Source organism: Carassius carassius, chromosome 20, assembly GCF_963082965.1.
Source record: "Carassius carassius chromosome 20, fCarCar2.1, whole genome shotgun sequence".
NCBI lineage: Eukaryota > Metazoa > Chordata > Actinopteri > Cypriniformes > Cyprinidae > Carassius > Carassius carassius.
The window spans coordinates 8464730-8487090 of NC_081774.1; the positions used below are offsets into that span (position 1 = coordinate 8464730).

General features: G+C 36.8%; 1 protein-coding gene across 1 annotated transcript in view; it reads right to left on the bottom strand.

Annotated features, from left to right (window-relative positions):
• Positions 1-22361, bottom strand: part of epha4b (eph receptor A4b) — a 111768-nt gene that overhangs the window by 82140 nt on the left and 7267 nt on the right. Inside the window, exons 2-3 of the mRNA XM_059501469.1 lie at positions 17236-17300; positions 9822-10482 (exon numbers count right to left, since the gene is read on the bottom strand). Of these exons, the coding sequence (XP_059357452.1) occupies positions 9822-10482; positions 17236-17300 (726 nt within the window). The remainder of the gene's footprint in view (positions 1-9821; positions 10483-17235; positions 17301-22361) is intronic.

The following is a 22361-nucleotide window of genomic DNA, read 5'->3' on the forward strand; positions in this document are numbered from 1 at the left end:
CCTGATGAAAAGAACAACACTGGTGGTTACAAGCATGTGTTTTAAGATGCTGGTGTCCTCACCGGACTTTAAACTATTGCAAGACTTCTTCTAAAAACATGATGCTGGTTGACCAGCTTCACCAGCTCTTTCATTGCAGAGAGCCATGACCCACTTTTCCTACTGTGAAATCAAATCAGTCTGCTCTTAATCGCTTTTAAGAGGGACCCATAGGCAATCAGCCAGGACGCACTTTCACCAGCGGCCAGAATCTGTATTCTGCTGTCACTTCGACGACCCAGAAAGCTCTAGGCATCAATGTGTGCGGCTGGACCCAGCCAGAGATGTTAGGACACTTAATATCCCAGAGCCCACCTCAGAGGAACATTAGTAAAGTAAAGTAAAACAGTCTTCCTAATCAGACCCTTAAATGTGGCTGTAAATGATGCATCCTAATATAATAAGGTTGATTCAGTCATAATATTTTTGGCTTGTTACGGTTTTCTTACATCATTAAGTAAATTTCACTTTATGCTGCCACCAAGTAAGCCTGGGAGGTTTCTGCTTGAGTTCAGAAATTATAAATATGAAGTGACACATGTTCAAGTGGTTTTTAGCTGAATAAAACAGATGAACACACTGGGGGATTTCATATTTTTCACTCTTTTTCAACTACTGTCAAAAGCACAAGGCTTATTAGCATTAGTGAATCAAACCGAAGAGTGCATTAGCTGTGCACAGGATGTGCAAACCACTTACATGACTAGTTTTATACAGCAGTTAAATTGTATAGCAAAAATTGTATCACACATTTAAAATGATTAATCTTATGTCTTTTGTAATCAACACTAACATAACTCAGACAAAATGCTGAGTTTCCAACTGGTAGTTAAAACATATAACACATATGGTCATTCTGACATGACCTGAAGGCAGAATTGCACTATTTGTCATGATTCACACTGAATCATGATATCAAAAACAACAATTGTGTTTTGATCCTGATATCAAAAAATGACCTGTTCACTGGTCTAATGTTCACCCGTTTGCAGCATCACACTGATCCCATACAATTTCCTGGATCCTGCATGAGAAATAAAACATGACGTATTGTTCAAAATGAGTGCAAGACAGCAGGACTTACTGAAGGGCATAAGACTGGAACAGAGAGAAATTAAATACGCCAACTTAAGAGAAGCAAGGAAAGAACCTAAGTAGGAGCGATCGGCCAACGTCATGCAGGAGTGAGTGTGAGTCAGTGGAGAGAAAAAGTATATTGGGTTCCAGGACAGAAGAGTGGAAGATGACAGGTGTCTGGGCTGCTCTGGTCTCTGCTGGAACTGTAATTGGTTGTGGCAGACGTAGACAGCATGAATGGCCTGCTTCAGGCCTCCAGGGGTCAGGTAGAGAGAGACGGAGGAAAAAAAAAACATCAACTCAAAGCCATGATAGAAAATGGAAAGAGAGGAAGAGACAGAACCAAAACAGTGTGCAATGAGTGCAATTGAGGATATGTATCCAGTGGTGTTTTGACAGCAAATCTCAATTTCATAATGATATAATCCCTGTGACAGTACACATCAGGTTATTTATTTTTATTTTTTTGCCATAGACATGTAGGGTTACTCTGAGAGAGATAGAAAGAATGCACTCAGGGAATCGTACAGTCAGTTAATCTGTTTAATCAGTGAGGCACTATCCGACATCAGTACTTTGGGTACCGCGGATGTATGAATATGACACACTTACTGTATCTTATAAATACACAGCTTCGTGTCAAAATAGAAACAAACGCAAGCGACATTTGGAAGAATCTAAAATTTGTACACAGGAACAGCCCAAAACATTCATTATAAATACCTACACACCTAAAAACATCTCATTGTGGTTTCATCTGATGCATCTGATGCAAGAGTTTATATATATATACCAAACTTCAATCTGACTGGTTGGGTTTTATGCAATTTTTGGGAATGCGGGTGGAAAGGTTTGCATGGATACAGCACAAGTGTAGCTTAATAAAAACGTTCTGCTGGAACTTTGTTGCATGGAAGCTCTTGAAGATTTTTATAAGTTTTACGTTTTTGCTAATTTAATTAAAAAGTGATCTGGAATCAGTGCAGAATTTTAAATATTTCTTACTCCTTTATCATTGTAATCTTTATTTTTTCTACTATTATTTAATCCAAAAGTCATACTTTAATCATAAAGTTGTATGTTTAAATTCAATGCTGAATCACCAAAATCCAAATTACTGCTAAGACAAAAATTATTTTTATGTTATGGCTGATAATTGATTAATAACAGGTTATACTATTTTGTCAAGTATATAACAAGGTCAACAAAAACAAAAATCAATAATTGTTAATGCTAATGCAAGGTGACATGAGAATGAAAAATTTATTATTGAAAAAAAAAAATAAACATTAAAATAATCTAAAACCTATTTGGTAATGATATAATGCCCAGGCCTTGTTTTATATTTAGAAGTCTGGCTCTACGAGACTACCTTCAACATGACATATGCAAAGACAAATGTGCACTCTTCTATTCATGTAAGCAATCTGAGCTCAACAAAACCAAGCCCTGTCTACCCATCCTGAACACTTCAAACCAAGAAAGCAACAGCCTTATTTCTCCAGCTGATATGAGAAGCAACACAATAACTGACCTGAGACCAGGCAGCTCTTAACAGATAGGTCCTCAATGCTGGGAACAAAGCCCACTGAAAGAAGACTGTGCTAATGAGAGTTCTCTTGAGACTGAAGACAGCCTGAGCATGTTAATTACCTAGCAGGGTGTAAAGGTTCTGGACGGGCCCATTTCAAAATGCCACATAGAAAAAAAAAAGAAGCCACACAGGCTGGTGAACCACTCAGGAAGATCCACTGTCAATGGAGAACTCATCTGAGTTTCAGAAGATGGGCTATTCTGGTAAGATAGATGATAGATTTACTGTAAACTCATTAAGTGCATCTTAGTATATTTCAGACCAATTCAAATCACTAAATTCCACATCCGATCCAGCATTAAATATACATTAAGGAATCAATGAAAAAAAACAACATTCAAAGTGTGTGTTAAACTGGAGTGAGTAAATGATGGCCTTCTGTGTTGCATTGCTGTGAACCCACCCAATGAATCCTTATAACATCCATTTAAAGGGATAGTTCACCAAAACATTTAAATTCTGTCATTACCCAACCTCATCCTTTCTCTTTTCTGTGGAATAAAAGTGTGAATTTCTGGAACAATACTCTGGCTACACTTTTAAACATGATGAAAGTGAATGAGGACTGATGCTGTCAAGCTTCAAAAATACCAAAAGAAAGAAAGAAAGAAACACCATGAATGACTACATAAATTTGGTGAGCAGCAAAAGTCATTACTCTCTGAAATTCATTATGAACTGTATACAAATTATATATATAAATTATTTCATTATTTTATTTTATTTTATCAGCTGATCCAGTCCACAAACCCAGACTGTTCACAAATCAGACTGATTCAGTTCAACTGACTCTATCATCTAGTCACAGCTCATTTGAGGAAAATATTATTAATAAATAATGTCATACGTTTTTTTGTACGGCTTTTAAAGATTTGCAATATTGCATCTTACTGATTACTTCTACATTGCTTTTTGTAGCTTAAAAGTTCCAATCCTGATTTATTATAATTTAAGTATTTATATATATAATATAATGTTTGACCAATAAATTTTTCTTCAATACAACGGTTCCATTTTTAGCTATACAGGTTTAAAACAATATGAGGAAAAGTAAATAATGACTCAATTTAAATGTTTGGGTGAACAGATCCTTTAAAACAAAAATATATGTTCAGTATAAGTGATTTAAACCATTATATCTTTATTTAATCATCTGAAACTAAAGGAGGCCATATAATTTGATGTCCTCTAAAGTGTGGCAGTGCACTATATCACGATCTACTCATCTGCCACAAACAAGCCATCTTTCTGATAAATGCAGTTATACTCAAAAAGTGCATTGAAAGCTAACTTAAAAAAAACATTGCCATGAAGATATTAATATTTTATAAGCAGAATGATACCGTCTGCATCATCTGAGAAAACTATAGAGGGAACGCGCTTCGTCCAGAAGTCCCTATGGAAATGTACCAGTGCTCTAGCCTGCCTTGCTTCCCCCGGCACAGAGGACAACACGACTCAACCAAACGCACACACTCATGCCTTTTCAAACACATTTATGCACGACTGTCAAAAAACGCAGTCTTGAACAAACATACGCTGATCAGCATTCAAATGGACTTCCTTGCTGACTTCCAAATGAGGAGCGTTGACGGGCAACACACAGCCAAGCCTAATTGAATGTCATCATTTTCCATTATTTGTTGCCTTTTTTAAATGAAAGCACTTAGCCTTTTTTATTCACGTTTCTCAGAGACAGTTGGATCCATGAGTCCTAATGAATATTTAAACAGGGACCAGCAGCCTCATCTCCTGAGTGGTCTCCGAGCGTCGCTAGAGCCCGCGCCGGGAAGGAGGGGTGACCATTACCGAAACTCGACCAAGGAACAGCTGAAGAAAAACACGGATATTATAAAAACAGCACTATGGAAAATGTCAGTAATTAGAGCTGGCTGCCATTTCAGAGGCAGAGCGGGCCCGGCTAATGAGTCCATTAGCACCTACCTTGCATAAAAAAGACAAGCAAAAAAGCCTAATTTTAATACATTAGCCTGCTGACAGTTTCAGCGCAGAGGCTATTCAGCGCAGCTGACATGCTTTTCCGAGGGCTCTGACCTTTTGTTGGCTGAGCGCTGGCTCCGAGAAGAGCATGGATTCAGGTCTCCTGGGCATAAACACCGGAGCAAGTGTGAGAAACCAACACCTTTTGCCTTCTCTGACTCATTGAGATGCCAGCGGCTCACTACTTTTTTTTCAGACACTAACGATCATGGAGAGGTAACACAATTGCCCATGTGGGCATTAGTCATACAATGTTTCCAAATTTAGCCATCACTCAGGTCCTCGAAAACATTCGAAAAGCTTGCTGTTTTGGTGAACACTCATTTTGGCTCACAATCAACAAACAGTGAAAAGAATGAAGTGTTCCCATTGTGTTTCTGAATTTCACTCTGCTGTAAAATTTCAGCAGATAAAAGTAGAAGTCCTTTCACTCCCACTTCTCTCTAAATACTTTAAATGTCCTTGCCCACGTACCTGATTGTTTAGTTTACCCAAAAATGCATATTCTGTCATCATTTACTCAACCTCAATGTTGTTACAGACCTGTATGAGTTTCTTTATTCTGTGACACACAAAAGGTCTGTCAAGTACAAGGGGGGAAAGCATAATAAAAGAAAAAAAGACAGACATTTAAGCATTGTTTGCGGATAATCTCATTTAAAATACCTGCATATTCAAACTTGATATGCATCTATGTGAAGTACAGAAATTCAAAATAAATTGTAATATTATATGCTCAGGAGGGCTGCATTTATTTGATCATAAATGCAGCAATATTAACCACTTTCTGTTTTAATATATGATCAAATGTAATTAATTCCTCCAATGGCTGAATTTTCAGCAGCCATTACTCAAGTCTTCAAGCGTCACATTATTCTTCAGAAATCATTCTGATTTGAACGATTTGGCATTTATTCATGAAATGTATTATTATTATTATTATCAATATTGAAAACAGTTGTTCCGCTTAATATTTAGTGGCTTATATGACACACACACATAAATCTTTGATGAATAGAAACAGGATTTATATGAAATAGAAATATTCTTTACCATTGCAACTGTCTTTACTTTCACTTTTGATCAATTTAATGTGTTCTTGTTGAATAAAAGTATTAATTTCTTTCAAAAAGAAATAAAAATCTTACTGATTCCAAATTTTTTGAACAATAGTGTATACCAATATAGCACAAGGGACTATTAGTTATTTATTTATTGGTGCTTTTTTTTTTTTGGAGCTCAAAATCACTTTATCAGACTTTTGTTTCTTTGTGCTAAGGAACACAAGAATGAGTAAAAAAATTATTCAAAATTCTGTGAACTAAAGCCTTAAATGCTGCTTCTATGAAACATCTTGACATTTTTCACTACTGGAAAGCATCAGAGTTTCTAATTATGCTGTTGTTTTGTAGTCGATTATCTCCCACCACAACAATAAGGCTCCACGCTAACCCAAAGTGGCCTACAGCGCAAAGAAATAGATCCATGATTCCTAATCCCACGCTAAGCTTTCCGATATCTGCTAGATGTCTACCTGTCGATTAAACAACCATGTGGTCTCCAAGGCAGCTATTGTACTACCAGCAGAATCCATTTCTAGAGAGTCTGTCAGCTTAATACAGATGGAGGATCATTCACAAATCCGCAATATAATCAGAGCTTACAGGGATAACTCATCTGCTAAATATGAAAAGCCATCTGCCGGCCTGATATGTAATGCAGTCACTATGGTGAAAGAAAAAGAGAAAAAAAAGAAAACTAAAAACCTGCGCTAACACATACCCACACACATAGGGCTTTAATTCACTGCCTGAGAGGAAAGACAACGCCATATATATGACGACCTCTGGCCTTGCGCTGCCAATGGACCTCCATGATTAGCCATTTCGTCATACTGGCCTACGGACCACCACACTGAGAAATAGCTCAACACGGTCAATCTCTATTTATTGAGTCTTGCTCTGTTAGCAAGGCCTTCAGCGAGTTCTTATTTCTCTTTTCCACTGACCTCTCGCATGATTGATTGAGCAATTGGACAAGAAAAGATACAGCTAGGTTTGTCTTGAATAAGGTTAATTGACCGGCAGAGAGCAATTCATTACACTGGCACATTCTGATAAGATTATTTTGCAGAGTGACCATTCCTTGACCTGCTGCATGAGAAGGAGGGAAGGTTTCAAAGCAGTGTTTTTGCATTAATCACATTTCCTGAAATTGCAAGACATGGAAATGTTTGAAATTAAATACTATACCACTATTTCTGCAATATCCAATAGGAAAGTTATATAGGATACTGTATCCCACAATGTTCTCAATGTGACCATTTATTTTTTACAGTGATGAACGTCCTGGATGCAATATCAACAGCGATTTCAAATGTCAGCATTTTTATTACTGGACTTCCAAAAGGTCTTTAGATATTTTTTTATACAAAATTAAATAAAAAAAATAACTAGTTCTCTGTGGATCACACTTTGTTTCACTCGCTACCGGTGTATTATGTACAATAGCTGCATTATATTTCTTAAAGGGATAATTCGCTTAAAAATTCTGCCATTAATTACTCACTATCATTTTGTTCCAAACCCATAAGACCTTCATTCATCTTCAGAACACAAATTAAGATATTTTTGATGAAATCCGAGAGCTTTCTGCATAGACGGTAACAGAACTACCACGTTCAAAGCCTAGAAAGGTAGTAAGGGCATCAATAAAATACTCCATGTGACATCAGTGCTTCAACCTTAATTTTACGAAGCTATGCGAATACTTTTTGTGAAAAAAAAAAGACTTAATTCAACAATTTCTTCTCTCTACTGTGTTTATAGAACACATGAACATGGTAGTTCCCTTGCTGTCTATGGAGGGTCAGAAAGCTCTTGTATTTTCTCAAAAATATCTTAATTTGTGTTCCAAAGATGAACAAAGATCTTAAAGGTTTGGAACGACAAGAGAATGAGTAGTTCATGACAGAATTTGAATTTTTTTTGGGTGAATTGACCCTTTAAACTATTTTTCAGTGTTTACCTTTATCAAGTATGAAAACAAAAGGAAACATTTTAGGCAATTAAGAAATTCCTGCCAGGACAAAGAGAACATATTATGGTCACCCTAAATTTGTACTGAAATTATGAAATTAGCACATGCTAACCTAAAATAAAATACATAGCAAAAGTGCTATAACCACAAAATAAATGTAGTTAACGCTGAAAGATGGAGATGCTATCTGTTTGCAAGTGGTATATGTCTGCTAACATTTCATCACGAAGGTGCTGTCATTAGCTTCTCAGCAGGTCCCTCTCTGCTGCTCTGGCCTACTCATTAGCAAACAACATAATGCTACTCGGCAGCCATTAGTTGGGAAACAGCCAAATGCACAAAGAAAGAGAACAACAGCCCCACGATTACGCTCACATGAGCCTGTCATGCTTTCCTCACTTCCACAGCCGTCTAAGATCTCAGATTTGATAAAAGAAACGTACACTGCATAATGATCCCATGCAAATAAATAAAAATAAGTAGGAGTTTCAATCAACAAGAGGTTTGAACCTGCAAGAGCTTTGTGGGTTGCTTGATATTTTCTCTTTTTTTATGTTTTGACATGTTTGCAGGCTACACAGAAGTCAAAACAGCAAAAGAACAACACAAGACGAATTAGGAGCAATTGAAACTAGTATGATCTCAGCAGATCAAATAAAAAGAAAAGCATTTAAAATAAATACAGCAAAACCATATAGTATACAATTTTTTTTTAGCAACAGCTATGACTCAAAATACCTCTTTGGATTTTATTTAAAAAATTTATTCATTTCCATGTATTTTGTAGAAACATTACAAAAAAAAAGTTATATTGTGAATATAAACAACACTTTTTAGCTTCATGGAATTTTATACTATATTGCTTCAATATTAACTGAGTGAATCAAGAAGATCTGGGTTTGAGGTGCTATTACACTAGCTTGAAATGATGCAAGAAACAAGCAGATTAAAAAAAAAAAATAGAAAAATAATTTACAGCTGGCTTAGACTTCTTCGGAGTAAACTTTTACAAACTCATCCAAAAAACACACACACTCTCGAATAAAAGTTAGTCTGCCTGCTGGAGGCCTATGGATTTGCAGAGCAAGTAAACAGAACAGATATTCTGTGGAATGCTATGTCTCAATAATTTGTATCCTGGAGCACAACTACCTTCCCCAACACAGGGAAACGAGGCACAGAGTGAATCTGAATGAGTCACTGAAGCCCACAGCTACTTTCATTGCAAACTTATTTGCATTCGCTCACAAACATACACATACACGCTCACTTCAGAACCAAACAAAGGGACCGCAACTGCTTAAAAAACTGACTGCGGATACATTTCATCACTAGAGAATGTGTCATATATTACCCAATAAATTGCCCAGTTAAGTCAGAAAAACATGTTTTTTGTTATATAGTGACCTTAAAAATATTTGGACACTTTTGTCTACTTATTATAATTTATTTAAAAAAGGTATCCAAGGTTTTTGCAAAAAAAAAAAAAAAAACTGTTCTGATGCAGAAGTAAATGGTATTGATATTTGATATTTCTATGTAATGCAATGACATTTAAAAATATAAATGGGGATGCACTGATATTAAAATACTGGCCACTACCTTCCAATAAGAGGAAATGTATTTCATTATGGCTGATAACAGATAAATGGCAGCTATTAAAAGTGTATTCTATTTTGTCTAAATAAATAATCTTTTTTTTTTTTTTTTAATCGTTGATGCTTTTTTAAGCATCACAACATTAAAATGTATAGTATGAAATATGGATAATAGATATGGATAATGGATATTACATTCAACAATATAATTATTAGTGTTTTTAAATATTAACTTTATGTAATCTTAATGTAAAAAGAGTGGAAAAGGGCATGCAGAATTAAATATCCAATATCAACCAAAATATTTATATCAGACTTAACATCAGTCATCAATATCAGTCAATAAAAATGACGTGCATCCCTACATTTTAAAGTGTAACTTGAAAGTTCAAAAGTGTCTAAATACTTTTTAGGTCAACTGTATATCAGAAGTTGCCAATACAGGAGTAAATAATGCTGCATAATAAACTCACGCTGACAGTCGTCCTTGTTTTCCTCAAAGCCTGGCTTACAGACGCAGCGTCCAATGGGCACCAGCCATCCACCATCTCCACTGCAGTACATCCTCGGCGCCTCAAACTCCTCGGAGTCATTCACACAAGACCCCCTAACCTCCACCAAAGCCGAATCTCCCCCAGTCACCGTGTCGGGAAACTGGGCCAAGTTCAGAACGGCAAGAGGACACTTCTTATAGAAGACCCTCAGGGACACCAAAGCGATGCAGGCGCCAACATCTTGGAAAGCCAAGTAGAAACCCTTCTTGCTCAAGTTACTGATGTCCCTCACTTCTGTGTTTAGTTTCATAACGCGATCACCCACGTCAGTCTGCGTGAAGCTCTCATCAGCGGCGATAGTGTCGATCTTTATGTACTGGCTCTCTTTGATAAACCACAGGTTGGCGTTGTTGGACTCGTAGTAGTACATATTGAAAGTTTCTTTGCAGGTGCCAGGGACTCCAGGCAGACTGTTGCAGTCACGCAGGGTGAACTTAATCTCGATGTAGACGCGCTGCGCTCCATCTCGTGGGATGTGGCGTGTGCGTAGCCAGTTGTTCTGATTAGCCTCCATCACATTACACACCTGGTAGGAGCGCATGGGGGTGTTCCTCTCATCCATCACACTGATTTCCTCCCACTGCAACAGACAGAACAACTGTTATAGATGCAAAAATGTGCTAACATTTTCACAATTTTAATATGAACTGTGACATTTCTGTCTCACGTTTATTTAGTGGAATAAACTTGTTTTATCTTTTAGAAACTTTGGTGTGTTTGTGTATTATAAATACATACATACATATATACATATATATATATATATACGCATTAAAATGTATACTTTTTTCAGCAAGGATACATTAATTTCATCAAAAGAGACATTAAAAGTCCATGAAAACTTTATAATGTTAGAAAAGATGTCCATTTCAAATAAATACTCTCCTTTTGGACTTTATCTCTAGTTATCAAAGAATCCTGAAAGAATGCATCACGGATTCTCAATATTTCACAAAAATATTATGCAGCACTACTGTTTTTTTTCCCCGCTTTTTTTATGCTGATAATAGTATGAAAAGTTTCCTGAGCTAAAAATCTGCATATCAGAATCATTTCTGAAGGATCAAGAGACACTAAAGACTGGAGTACTGAATGCTGAATATTTAGCTTTGCTTTCAAAAGAAACAAACTACATTTGAAAAAAAATCACAATATAGCCTTTTTACTATATGTATGATTAAATAAATGCAGCCTCGGTGAGCATAAGAGACTTTTAAGTACGTAAAAAAAAATCTATAAAAATCAATACTGGGCTTAAATATTTGTTATGTATTATTTCTGTTTCATGTATCTCTATTTCATTATGCATTTCTATATTATTTTTATTTCATTTATGGGACACATAGTGTGCCTCAGCTAGTTACGTGTATGTGTGTATGTCTCCAGTATAGGCAGCAGTAGATAGAGTATGTTTAAGGGACTCGTCTCCCATCATCTCTTGCCATCTGCTTCCACTTGTCTAAGGTTCCTTCATTTGGAACACTTCATGCATAAGTAACATTTCACTCCTTAAAGGGAGAGAAAATAAACCATCCAGGGAGTCTTAGAGGGGTGGGCAATTTCTTGAACGACTGCTTCTCAAAAAAGATTCTGATTTGCTTCAATAAATTCTATTCCTTCTCTGTATAATTTGCAGCAAAAATGAGCTGAAGGACCACCGGCTCAGTTTTAAGTGATTTTAGGGATTCATTCAAGCTTCTGATCAATCAGTGAGTAACATACTAGACTTCAAAATCTAGGAATTCAGAAATTGTTGCTTGACCACTTGAGTTCCCACTTGAAGACATTCCTCATCATTTCTGCTCAAGATTTCTTGAACATTGCATTATGGGAGCAATCCACTATGACTGCAAGAAGACAGGGAATGTTAAAGCTGGGTCTTTTAAAGAGCACTATGTTCTTTTGAAGGACTGGTTCACATAAAAATAAAAAGTCTGTCATCTTTTACACAACCTCGTGCTGTTCCAAACCTTCATTGGAACACAAGATGAGAACTAACCTCTCGTTTCCAATTACCGTATTTTTCGGACAATAAGTCGCACCTGAGTATAAGTCGCATCAGTCCAAATATACGTCATGATGAGGAAAAAAACATATAATAAGTCGCACTGGACTATAAGTCGCATTTATTTAGAACCAAGAACCAAGACAAAACATTACCGTCTACAGCCGCGAGAGGGCACTCTATGCTGCTCAGTGTAGACTACAGGAGCACTGAGCAGCATCTCTGGCAGCATAGAGCGCCCTCTGGCGGCTGTAGACGGTAATGTTTTCTCTTGGTTCATTTCTCTCGGTTCATGTCAAATTAATTTTGATAAATAAGTCACACCTGACTATAAGTTGCAGGACCAGCCAAACTATGGCAAAAAGTGCGACTTACAGTCTGGAAAATACGGTAGAGTAAATGCAGACTGGAGCTTTCAAGCACCAAAAAGGGTGTTAAAATGCCATAAAAATGATCAGTACTGACTAGTGCAATTTGTTCTGAAGCCATGCAATGCTTTTCTACAAGAAACAGCAAGCATCTGTGTCAGGATCATCTACAAATGTTTCTTTTGATTCAAATCTTTTCAACATTAGGTTCATACAATCAATCTGAATTATTATAACATCTGTTTTTTGTTTTGTTTTTCATAAATCAAACCCAATGAGTTAATGATTCAGATACCACAGTTACCAGATTACTGGAGTGAATGTCTGTTTAATATACAAAAAGGGTGACACTTATAAAACAGCATGCAAATTATTGAAACTTTTAGAATTTATGGTCCTTTTGTTTTCTTTAAAAAAGCTTTACAGCTCCTGTCCTCAATACTCATAATTGAATGGCAAAGAGCAACCAGTACCTTTAGCATTCCAAGGAAAAACCAAAGTCAAATGGCTCTGGAAAGAAACAAGGGTAAGTAAATGATGATAGCATTTTCATTTTTGTGTGAACTAATCCTTTAACAACCCTTAAACTGATTGGCAGTTGAATATGGGTGCACATTTAAGCAAATGGTCAAGGAGACAGAGTGCATCAGAATGTCTCCAAAAGAGCCATTTTCCACATCAGTGCAATCAAGCATTTGAAGTATTTTATTCCATGCGTCAGCACAGTCTGGAGTGCACATCACTTTCTACCCATGATGTCATAGCAACAAAGAGAGCATTTATGACACGTTGCCATTAGCTTATAGCTTTAAAAAAGTGATCGAGGCATGAAGGTCAATTGCTAGCACAGTCTGGCTTTAAACTGAGCCATATGCTGACTGGTGGGAATGGGCGGACGTTACAGATCAAAGCGACACTGAACGTATTGGGTATGTTCTTTCCCTTCAAGTGCAATAAGTTTGAAAGAATATTTATACAGGGATAAAGGCAGGATTATGCATTTCTGTTTATTTATTTTCAAAACTCGGTCTGAACCCAACCGCTACGGAAAGTTTCTTTGGAAACGCATTGTCTGAATTCATGAAGTATTTTACCACAGATGGGTGGTTATACAAAAGTCTAGAGGGTTGTGTTACACACTCCAGAAGCACATGTACAATTTAGTTACGCATTTTATTATGCCACGATAGGGCACAGCCATCTGAAAGGAAATTGGCCATGTGCAGTTGATATATTCATGAACATAACTAGCAAACCTTTAGAAAAAGCATTCATAAATCCTCCAACATGCAGCTAGTTCCACACACATTCACAATTGTTAAGTGAAAAACAGGTTATTTGGACAGGAGGTAAAGCTTAGCCACTTTCAATCAACGTAACGGTCATAAGTGTGACACAGGCATTTTGTTAATTAGCGTCTCCAGCTGTCCACTTCCCCTAGAGTCTCATCTGAAATACCTTAACTCTATTCTCCAGTCACCCTTCACAAGGTCTGACCTCTTTGAAGCCAACCAAATATGTCAGATCAGGGGGTCTGCTTAGCCCTTCATTGGCTTAACTTAATTGCAGGCCCACAATCATATGGTAGTTTAAGATACTTAAGTGCAATTGACTTTAAATCCCTGAAAGAACGTCTGTTTTTTGGGCAGAAGGCCTCTTTTGGAGGACATGTTATGAGGGTTACCTGTTTTCTATCACTCTAGGTGAATTACTCCCTTCTATTTTAGTAACAGACACGCACACATACCCTAAATGACTATGGCCATTTGATAGCCGATCCAAAACAAGCCTTCCACATCCGGGACAGGGAAAGCTGTATTAGTCTTGACCTGAGAAGGTCAAGTGGCAGTCGATTGAGTCAGTAAGGTAAATATCTAGCGGAGGTGTAGCGGCCGCTTTGGGAACATGTCAGCTTTCCTGTGAGCTGCTCCCCAACGGCACACCGGCGGGTTCAGTGGGTCATGGGTCGCCGCAATAATCCTCAAGTATGAAATGCAAACTTCAGTTATGAGACCTGATTTAGCCTTACAGTTCAGTCCCATTAAATAACTGCCACACAAGCAAAACAAAGAGACTTCTACTATAACCTCACGAGGATAGGAAAGAATGTTCTCTGAAGAGTTTAACAGACGTCATGTTGATACAGGCCAACTGGAAGCGACTCTCGCAGTATGTGGGAGTCACCCAATCCAGTAATTAAAGTCTCTTAATTTGGATTCATTTTGGACTAATCATTTATGACTAAATTTGGCTAGTGGTTTGTTGTAGAAATGAAAACTATCTATTTAAATGCTACTAGACATGCTTGAATAAGACAGCGTTGGGACATCTACAACATCTCCCCTTAATACAGGCTGTAAGACTTTTTTCTTTAGCCGATTTCAAAATGACTGGTAAAATGGATTATATTTAAAAAATCTATTGTATTGAGGGCTACAAGTCCGAAAAGCATTTTGATGCATTTTTACACTTCAGGTTCAATCGGCCCAATGGGTTTTTGGTTAAATGCCTGAAACAAGGTCTGTAGTTAACACAAGTTCAAGGTATTTCATGGTTTATTTTACATTAAATACAACACTTATGCTGGACAAGTGATTATTTTTAAGCACTTAAAAAGATGTTTCACAACAAGTGGCTAAATGGGACTAACAGAAGTTGACAAGAATGTTAAACATCATCACGCCAAACAGGAGAACTCTTTTACTAAAAAGTTCTCTTTCATAGTCTGTTTATACTCACCCTCTTAGAAACTTTCCTAACTAAAACATTTAAATTTTTAGACTGTAAACAAAGAATGAGTTACTGGTGATGTAGTGTATTTCATTTATAGCAAAGCTGTGTTTATTATTGAGTATATTGATAAACAAAATGTTCAAAAATCATGAACTTGTGTCATTCACAGAGCATATTCTCAGTAATAATCCCAAATCTAACGGAAAAATTGCAATGGCTTTTTGTCAACCAGATTGGCCTGCAAAAATCAGCATTCTAAAAAAAAAAACCTACAAATATTAAAATCTGTAATGTTATGCTTTAGTATGCCATCATAACCCTGTAAAAAAAAGTAAAAAAAAAAATACATAATTGAAAATTCAAAAAAAAAATTATGATTCAGTTATTCATTTTGACTTGTACTAAAGAAAAAAATATTTTATTATTTTTTTTGTATTATATATATATATATATATATATATATAGATAGATAGATAGATAGATAGATAGATAGATAGATAGATAGATAGATAGATAGATAGATAGATAGATAGATAGATAGATAGATAGATAGATAGATAGATAGATTGGGTTGAGCTTGTCTCAGGTGAAACTTCTCAACAACGCAGCTGTTTGCACACTATTTCTGGGGAAAAGATTTTATTTCATTTATAAAGTCTTATAAAGTCTTTATAAAGTCTTTTATGCAACAAAATAATAAATAAAAAATAACCCAAGTTGAGTTGTTTTTAACCCAGTATTGTTTAGAGTATAGTATTAGATGGTATTAATAGTAATCTACAATGTAAAAAAGGCTGTAGCAAGCATTCACAATTAATGAAAACGCTAATATTGGTCACTAAGTGATATGATCTGATATCATATGAGTGATATCATGCATCCCTGAAATACAAATTCCTATGCTGCGTACAATGCTGGGCAGATAGTCTGCAAACTGAAATGCAAACTGCTCTCTGTAGACGCTCCAGTCATCTGCTGAGAAGCTGGTGATGGGTTCACTCACCCTACAGCAGTGCTCAATCGCACTACAGCAATCCAAACACACCAAGCAGTTTACAAAAGCTAATCTCCTCTATATAAATGTAAGAGACCAGCAAAGAATACTGTGACTATTAAACATGACAAATCTCATAACTCCTAATTTGGCTTAAAGGATGTATCTGTTTTGAGGATCTTTCTCTATAGCGTTTGCATTTTCTCCACAACTTTTAAATGTCATTCAATATTCACATGCTCCCCTAGAGTGAGGCAGCGGGTTTGGGTTATTGATAATGTATCAGCCTGTTATGCAATGCAATACTCTGTTATGCAAGTCTAATATTCCTCGGTTTGAGAAAGGGAACAGACTTCATGTCTGTCTTACTATTTTCAGCAAAAAATCATTTGTAAATTCCGCTCATCTCCAGATTTAGCTGCTACACGACACATCTCGTAGACACCCGTGTGGGGCACAGACAATCTGATCTAGCTTCTGACAGCTCTATTAAATCATTTAAAAGATGGCTGTGAAATCCCAAAGATTGATTTTCCTTTAAGCCCACCATGGTTTTTGCAAACTCAATTATTTTTAGACCACTTTGGGTGCCTCAAAAAAGACAGAACAGGCCTTCTCTACTTAAAATAAAGGTTCCTTCTTTTTGCTCTCTGGCACAGGGGATTGTGTTCCTACTTTAGAGGCTCTTAATCTTGACGTCTTCCTCAAATAAAATGGATGTAACCGACTGGGGAAGTTGGTGTTAAGCCGAACATGAACGCCTCTTGGCTGGAAACAGGTCTAAGCTCACAAGACTCCACATGACCTTGACACCACATCCTACAATTTACACACACACAGAACTTTTTACACTCACTACTTTTTATAAGAACTTGAGAACGTGCTTTACAGCCTTTCTTTCCCATGAGCCTGATGAATGCTGTATCCACTCTTATGAATATACATGCGCAGTTCAAGTTTAACCTTATACAATTCTAGCACATCTGAAATGCTACAGCATGATTACAGATGATTGTTTGCAAGAAGAAATATGCTAGAGGGGTTCAAAAGTGTGTGGAAGCCCAGGAGCATAGATTCATTTTAATTTGTCCCTGTTTGGTTCATGTCATTTTGTGTAAAACAGGCGCAGACAAAACACACCATAATTTGGGCTGGTTGCAAGAGTTAGAATTGATTAAAGATGTTTGAGGGGCTTGTATGTTTGTCTTGATTTTGATTGGTCGTGTTACTCACCCCTTCAGCTGGATAGGCTTCCCAGCCAAGGTCTCCCAGAGCAGACATAGTGTCCAGCAATGTAACTAGAGAGAAAGAAAAAGAAAGAGCACAGGGGAGAGAAAAAGAAGTCATGATTTGTTAAAGTTCACTCAACCTCGTGACATATTGTGAGCAAAACAAGCCGGTTAGATGAGATTGCATATTTGGCAAGTAAATCACAGAGCAGTTGCAGACAATCAGGTCTGTAGCCTGAGGGACGAGAGTCTAGCCCCATGGTTTAAATCATTCCCACAATGCCCTCCTTCATCCAGCGGCGAAACCCAATGCTGGGAACCCATTACGAGAGAAAGACTGTTTTGTAAATCAGATATATCAATAAAAACATATTCATGTCTTACACAGCATTACTGGTAAAATAAAGTTTGCCCTCGATAGCAGTATTGATGGTTTTCATTTTCATTTCGGGAGTATATATAAGTATGTGTGGGAATGCCAAGTGGAATGGGTCAACAAACCATCTGAAAGGCTATTTAATTTCTCATAGTTTATCTCTTCATCGCACAGCATGAAATAATGTCTTAGCATCGACAGCTATTAATTTTTAATCACCTCTGATGTTGCGTTTTCACATTGAGGAAAACATATACACGGCTCATTTGATAAAGTGTTGCAAACCATTTTCTGCATTTCAATACTACATTTCATGAACAGTATTAAGACACAATTATCAAAACACTGATTTAGATACATATGATTCCCATATAAATATGGTGATACTTTTTTTGGTGTTACCAGCTGTAACAGTAACATTACAGAAATGAAGTGAACAAAATCTGACTTTATAACATCATTATTAAAATGTCATATATGTATATTATACATTTGAATAATACATGACATGTTAATGCTGTTAGTAAATATTAAAATAAAATATTGATCATTACATTATTCTTTTTAGAACACACACACACACAGACAATCACAACTTCTCGTCAATACTTCAGGATATCCGCATAAAGAAATGCTTAGCACAGCGTGTTTTTTAGATTGGCACACATAGAGTTTATTGCCATGCAGATCTTAAGTGGTTTAATAGCCTTGTTTGTCTTTCACCCTCTCGGAAGTCAACGTTTTAACTGGATTTGTCAAAAAGCTGTTGTGTATGAAGTGGAGTGGGATGTGTGTTTGATTTATAGTGACAGTGCAGTGTTGGTGTCAGATTAATGGAGTCATGTATCATAAATATTTTCCCGCAGACTGACTGTAATCCTTAAGCGGTAAGAAGTATCTGCTCTACCTCACAAACTGTGCACTGCATAAAATGTCCAAACAACTACAGCGACACGGAGCTGTGAATCTCAATTGCTCATTTCACATTCAAAGTGTTTAACCAATCATAGAAGAGGCCTTTTAAATAAAATGTCTTTTAATAGAAATTGTTTTGCCTATATAGCCTAATATTAGATGTACATAAAAGACAAAAAGTGTTCATATGGAGTGATTCAGTAAAGCAAGATTCATCTCCACTCCTCCTCCTCTCTTCTGTCCCCATGGATTGATGAGCAGCACTTTTTCAAAGTGTTATATGCCTGATGCAACACATTATGCCCCGGTGACGGTGACATTTCTAAATAAATAAAGTTGCAACAAAAGTGTGTCAGAGTGTTTGCTGAGGCCATTTACTCAGTGAACAGGAACCCTTTTCGCTGAAGAAAGGTCGCTCTTTAAAACCACACACAACAGATAAAGAGCATTTATGTGGTCTCTGTTTGGTTAAACCTAGTGATTACTGATGTCTTTAACAGCACACCGTCTAATGGAGGGCAGAAGCTGACCCAATACAACCACCCTGCGTATGAGAACCACTAATTTGGACGTGTTAAATCGGGATAAACAATTCTGAAATGGCAGAGGAAAGAGGAAGCCAGTAATAATGCAGATAACACAGTTGGATGGCTGTTTAATCAATTACTCAGATAGCTGCTGATAAATCCTGTGGTGGCGAAACAAAAGACTTTATTTAACTAAACATCACACATCACACCTCTGCTCTGAGGCTAAAGATGGATGGATGGATGGATGGATGGATGGATAGACAGACAGACAGAGGGAGACAGACAGACAGACAGACAGATGGATAGACAGATAGAAAGACACAGATAGACAGACAGAAAGACAAACAGCCAACCTTCCTAATCTCTCATCTCTTTGTCTCTTCTGTTCTTTCTCGTCTCACTCCATTTCTCTGTCCCCGGAGAAGTGAATTAATCTGTAAGTGTAAGTGTAACTCTAACTTGACTTGCTTTCTCACATCTAAAAGACTTTTGTCCATTTGTGTCTCAACCCTGCTCAAATTCATCATCCAATAAAACCAGACACAAAACACCATCCATGACTCGATACCAGATCAAAGCCAGCATAACATTTTACAGTAAGATTCATATATTGCCTCGTCTCACACTTCTATTGCCTTACATAAAATGGGTTTGATAATTTACCTTAAGGATTTCTAAGGATTCATGTTTGCTGCAGAGATACATTTTTCTCTCAAAACAACATGTGAATCATTTTCCTAAGACCTCCTCTGTTTTCAGCAGAGCAGACTGCATGGGCTCTTCTCAGCGTTTGGTTTCAAACAGGCATGTTCATGTATCGATTATCATCAGCGGGCAGCATTGTACATGGGCAAGAAAAGCAGAGAGACTGTGGGACCATGTTACTGGAACAGGACGCCCCAGAGACAAACTAGAGTCCACTCCAGGATTTTATTGTGATAAATCATTAAATACAACACTTTTATCATAATCCATTGATCTGTTGCACTTTTAGTTCCTTGCATTAGTGAATCTCTAAAGGAAGCATATGGAGAGGAAAATGTTTGTTATTGTCTGACATACATAAAATGAGTTTTAGTGGCCAGGCTAAAAAAATTGGCTGACATTTGGACATTTTAAGGCTGTGTTTACTCTTGGCAGGCTTGGTTTGAATAAAAAAGACTCTGGTGTGATCGCTCTGTTTAGTGTTGTTCACTTAAATATGTGTGAAGGCTGCCATCAACTTTGGTGCTCACAAAGTGGGCCGAGACACACTTTTTCATGTTTTGTAAGTTTAGTAAATTTGCTAAATATACGTCACAAAAGCTGTCCAATCAGGTCGTGATCTAATCCTTACGCTTTTTGTTTTGTATCTTTTTGGGTTATGATAAAAAAAAAATAAAAAAAAAATATTACAGTGTGAACACTAAGTGAATCAGGAAAAAATATATCTTGTTTCTTCTTTTTTCCATACTAAAAAAAAAAATAATAATCTAACAAAACAAAAAAATGTTACAACAAATATTTATTATAGGTATTCGAGAAATCAACAGTAAATAAAATAAAAGTACTTAAATAAATGCCATAAGATATTTAGAAGTTTTTTTCAACCCAATAATAAAGGAAATGTTTCTTGAACACTAAATCAGCATGTAATATATGTGACCCTGAACCACAAAACCTTAATCGTTGGGGTATATTTTTCGCAATAGCCAAAAAAACATTGTACGGGTCAAAATTATCGATTTTTCTTTTATGCCAAAAATCATTAGGATATTAATTAAAGATCATGCTCCATGAAGATATTAAGTAAATTTCCTTTCAGGAAATATATCAAAACTTAATTTTTGATTAGTAATATGCATGATTCATTTGGATAACTTCAAAGTCGATTTTTCATTATTTTGATTTCTTTGCAGCCTCAGATTCCAGATTTTCAAATAGTTGTATCTCGGCCAAATATTGTCCGATCCTTACAAACCATATATCAGTGGAAAGCTTATTTATTCAAATGATGTATAAATCTCAATTTTGAAAAATGGACACTTAAGACTGGTTTTGTTGTCCAGGGTCACATATGCTTTCCAATCAAAGAAATAAAATATGTTTATTAAAACAGAAAAAAATGTATTTTAAACTGTAATATTTAATAGTATTACAGATTGTACTCTATTTTACACAAAAATATTCAAAATCTTTGAATTCTTCATTATTAATCTACATGCTTTCTAAGAAAATTCTCTGGCTGTCCTCCGGCATCGGCCACTGAAAAACCAATTTCACTCGCTTGATCACTAGCATAACAGCACACATCCAGAAATTGAGACCAACATCAAAACTGGTCCCTTTTTCATTCTCGTTCTCTCTCTTTATCCAGGTCCTGCTGTTGAAGTGCTTGAGTCCAGGCCAGTGGTGATTACGGATGCTTTGAGTGGGGAGAGCTCAGTGTTCCTCTGGCTGTGATCTCCACTTCCATCCCCTTTCGCTTTCTAATCCCGGCGGAAGAGCTGCTTTAATCTACCTGCCAGCAATCAAACGCCCCGCCAGCCATTCCAATACCTTAGGCAGAGCCGCACGACTTCACAATGAGGGCGGCAGCCAAAAACACTTGCTTTGTCACAGATGTGAATATACGGACTGCCTACTGAAAAGCAAAATCGATATTAAGATAAAAAGGTGTATTGGAACAGCCTGCCTATAGAACACATAAGGCCTAAAAAAATAAAGTTTATAATAGATAAATCACAAAAACGCACACACACACACACCTCTGAACCTCTCTGATGCATTTCTCCATCTGAATGAGGCTGTCAATGGTGCTTAGGGTCTTTCGTTCTGCTCTAAGTGGCAGGGGCCAGAGTGTTGTCGTGGTAACAGGGAGGTACTGGGGTACAGCAAGGGGGAAATTGAAGATTTGTGGATCTCGCTCCAGTAAGACATTAAGGAATGCTGGAGTTGGTGAGGTTCGGTCAGCCCTCTCCAAGCTGGTTCACTCGGCAGCCAATGGCACATTAGTGAGCACATAATCACTGCTGAGGGCCGAGTCAGTGTAACTGCGAGCAGCTACCAGCATCATGGGCTGCATCCGTAATGAGCCAAAGTCATCAGAAAAGCATATGGAAGAGAGCACTTCCTCTTCCAAAATCACAGCTTGCATGGAACGATGTATATAAAACCATTTTAGACAGAGATGCCAGATATTTCAGTGACTATATCAGTATAAACTTTGTTTGTTTTTGTCTGATTAAAGATAATATTTGCTGTTACAAAAGTACTTAAAACTTACCTATATGTTCTACTTAATTTCTCATATTACTGTACATTAATAGC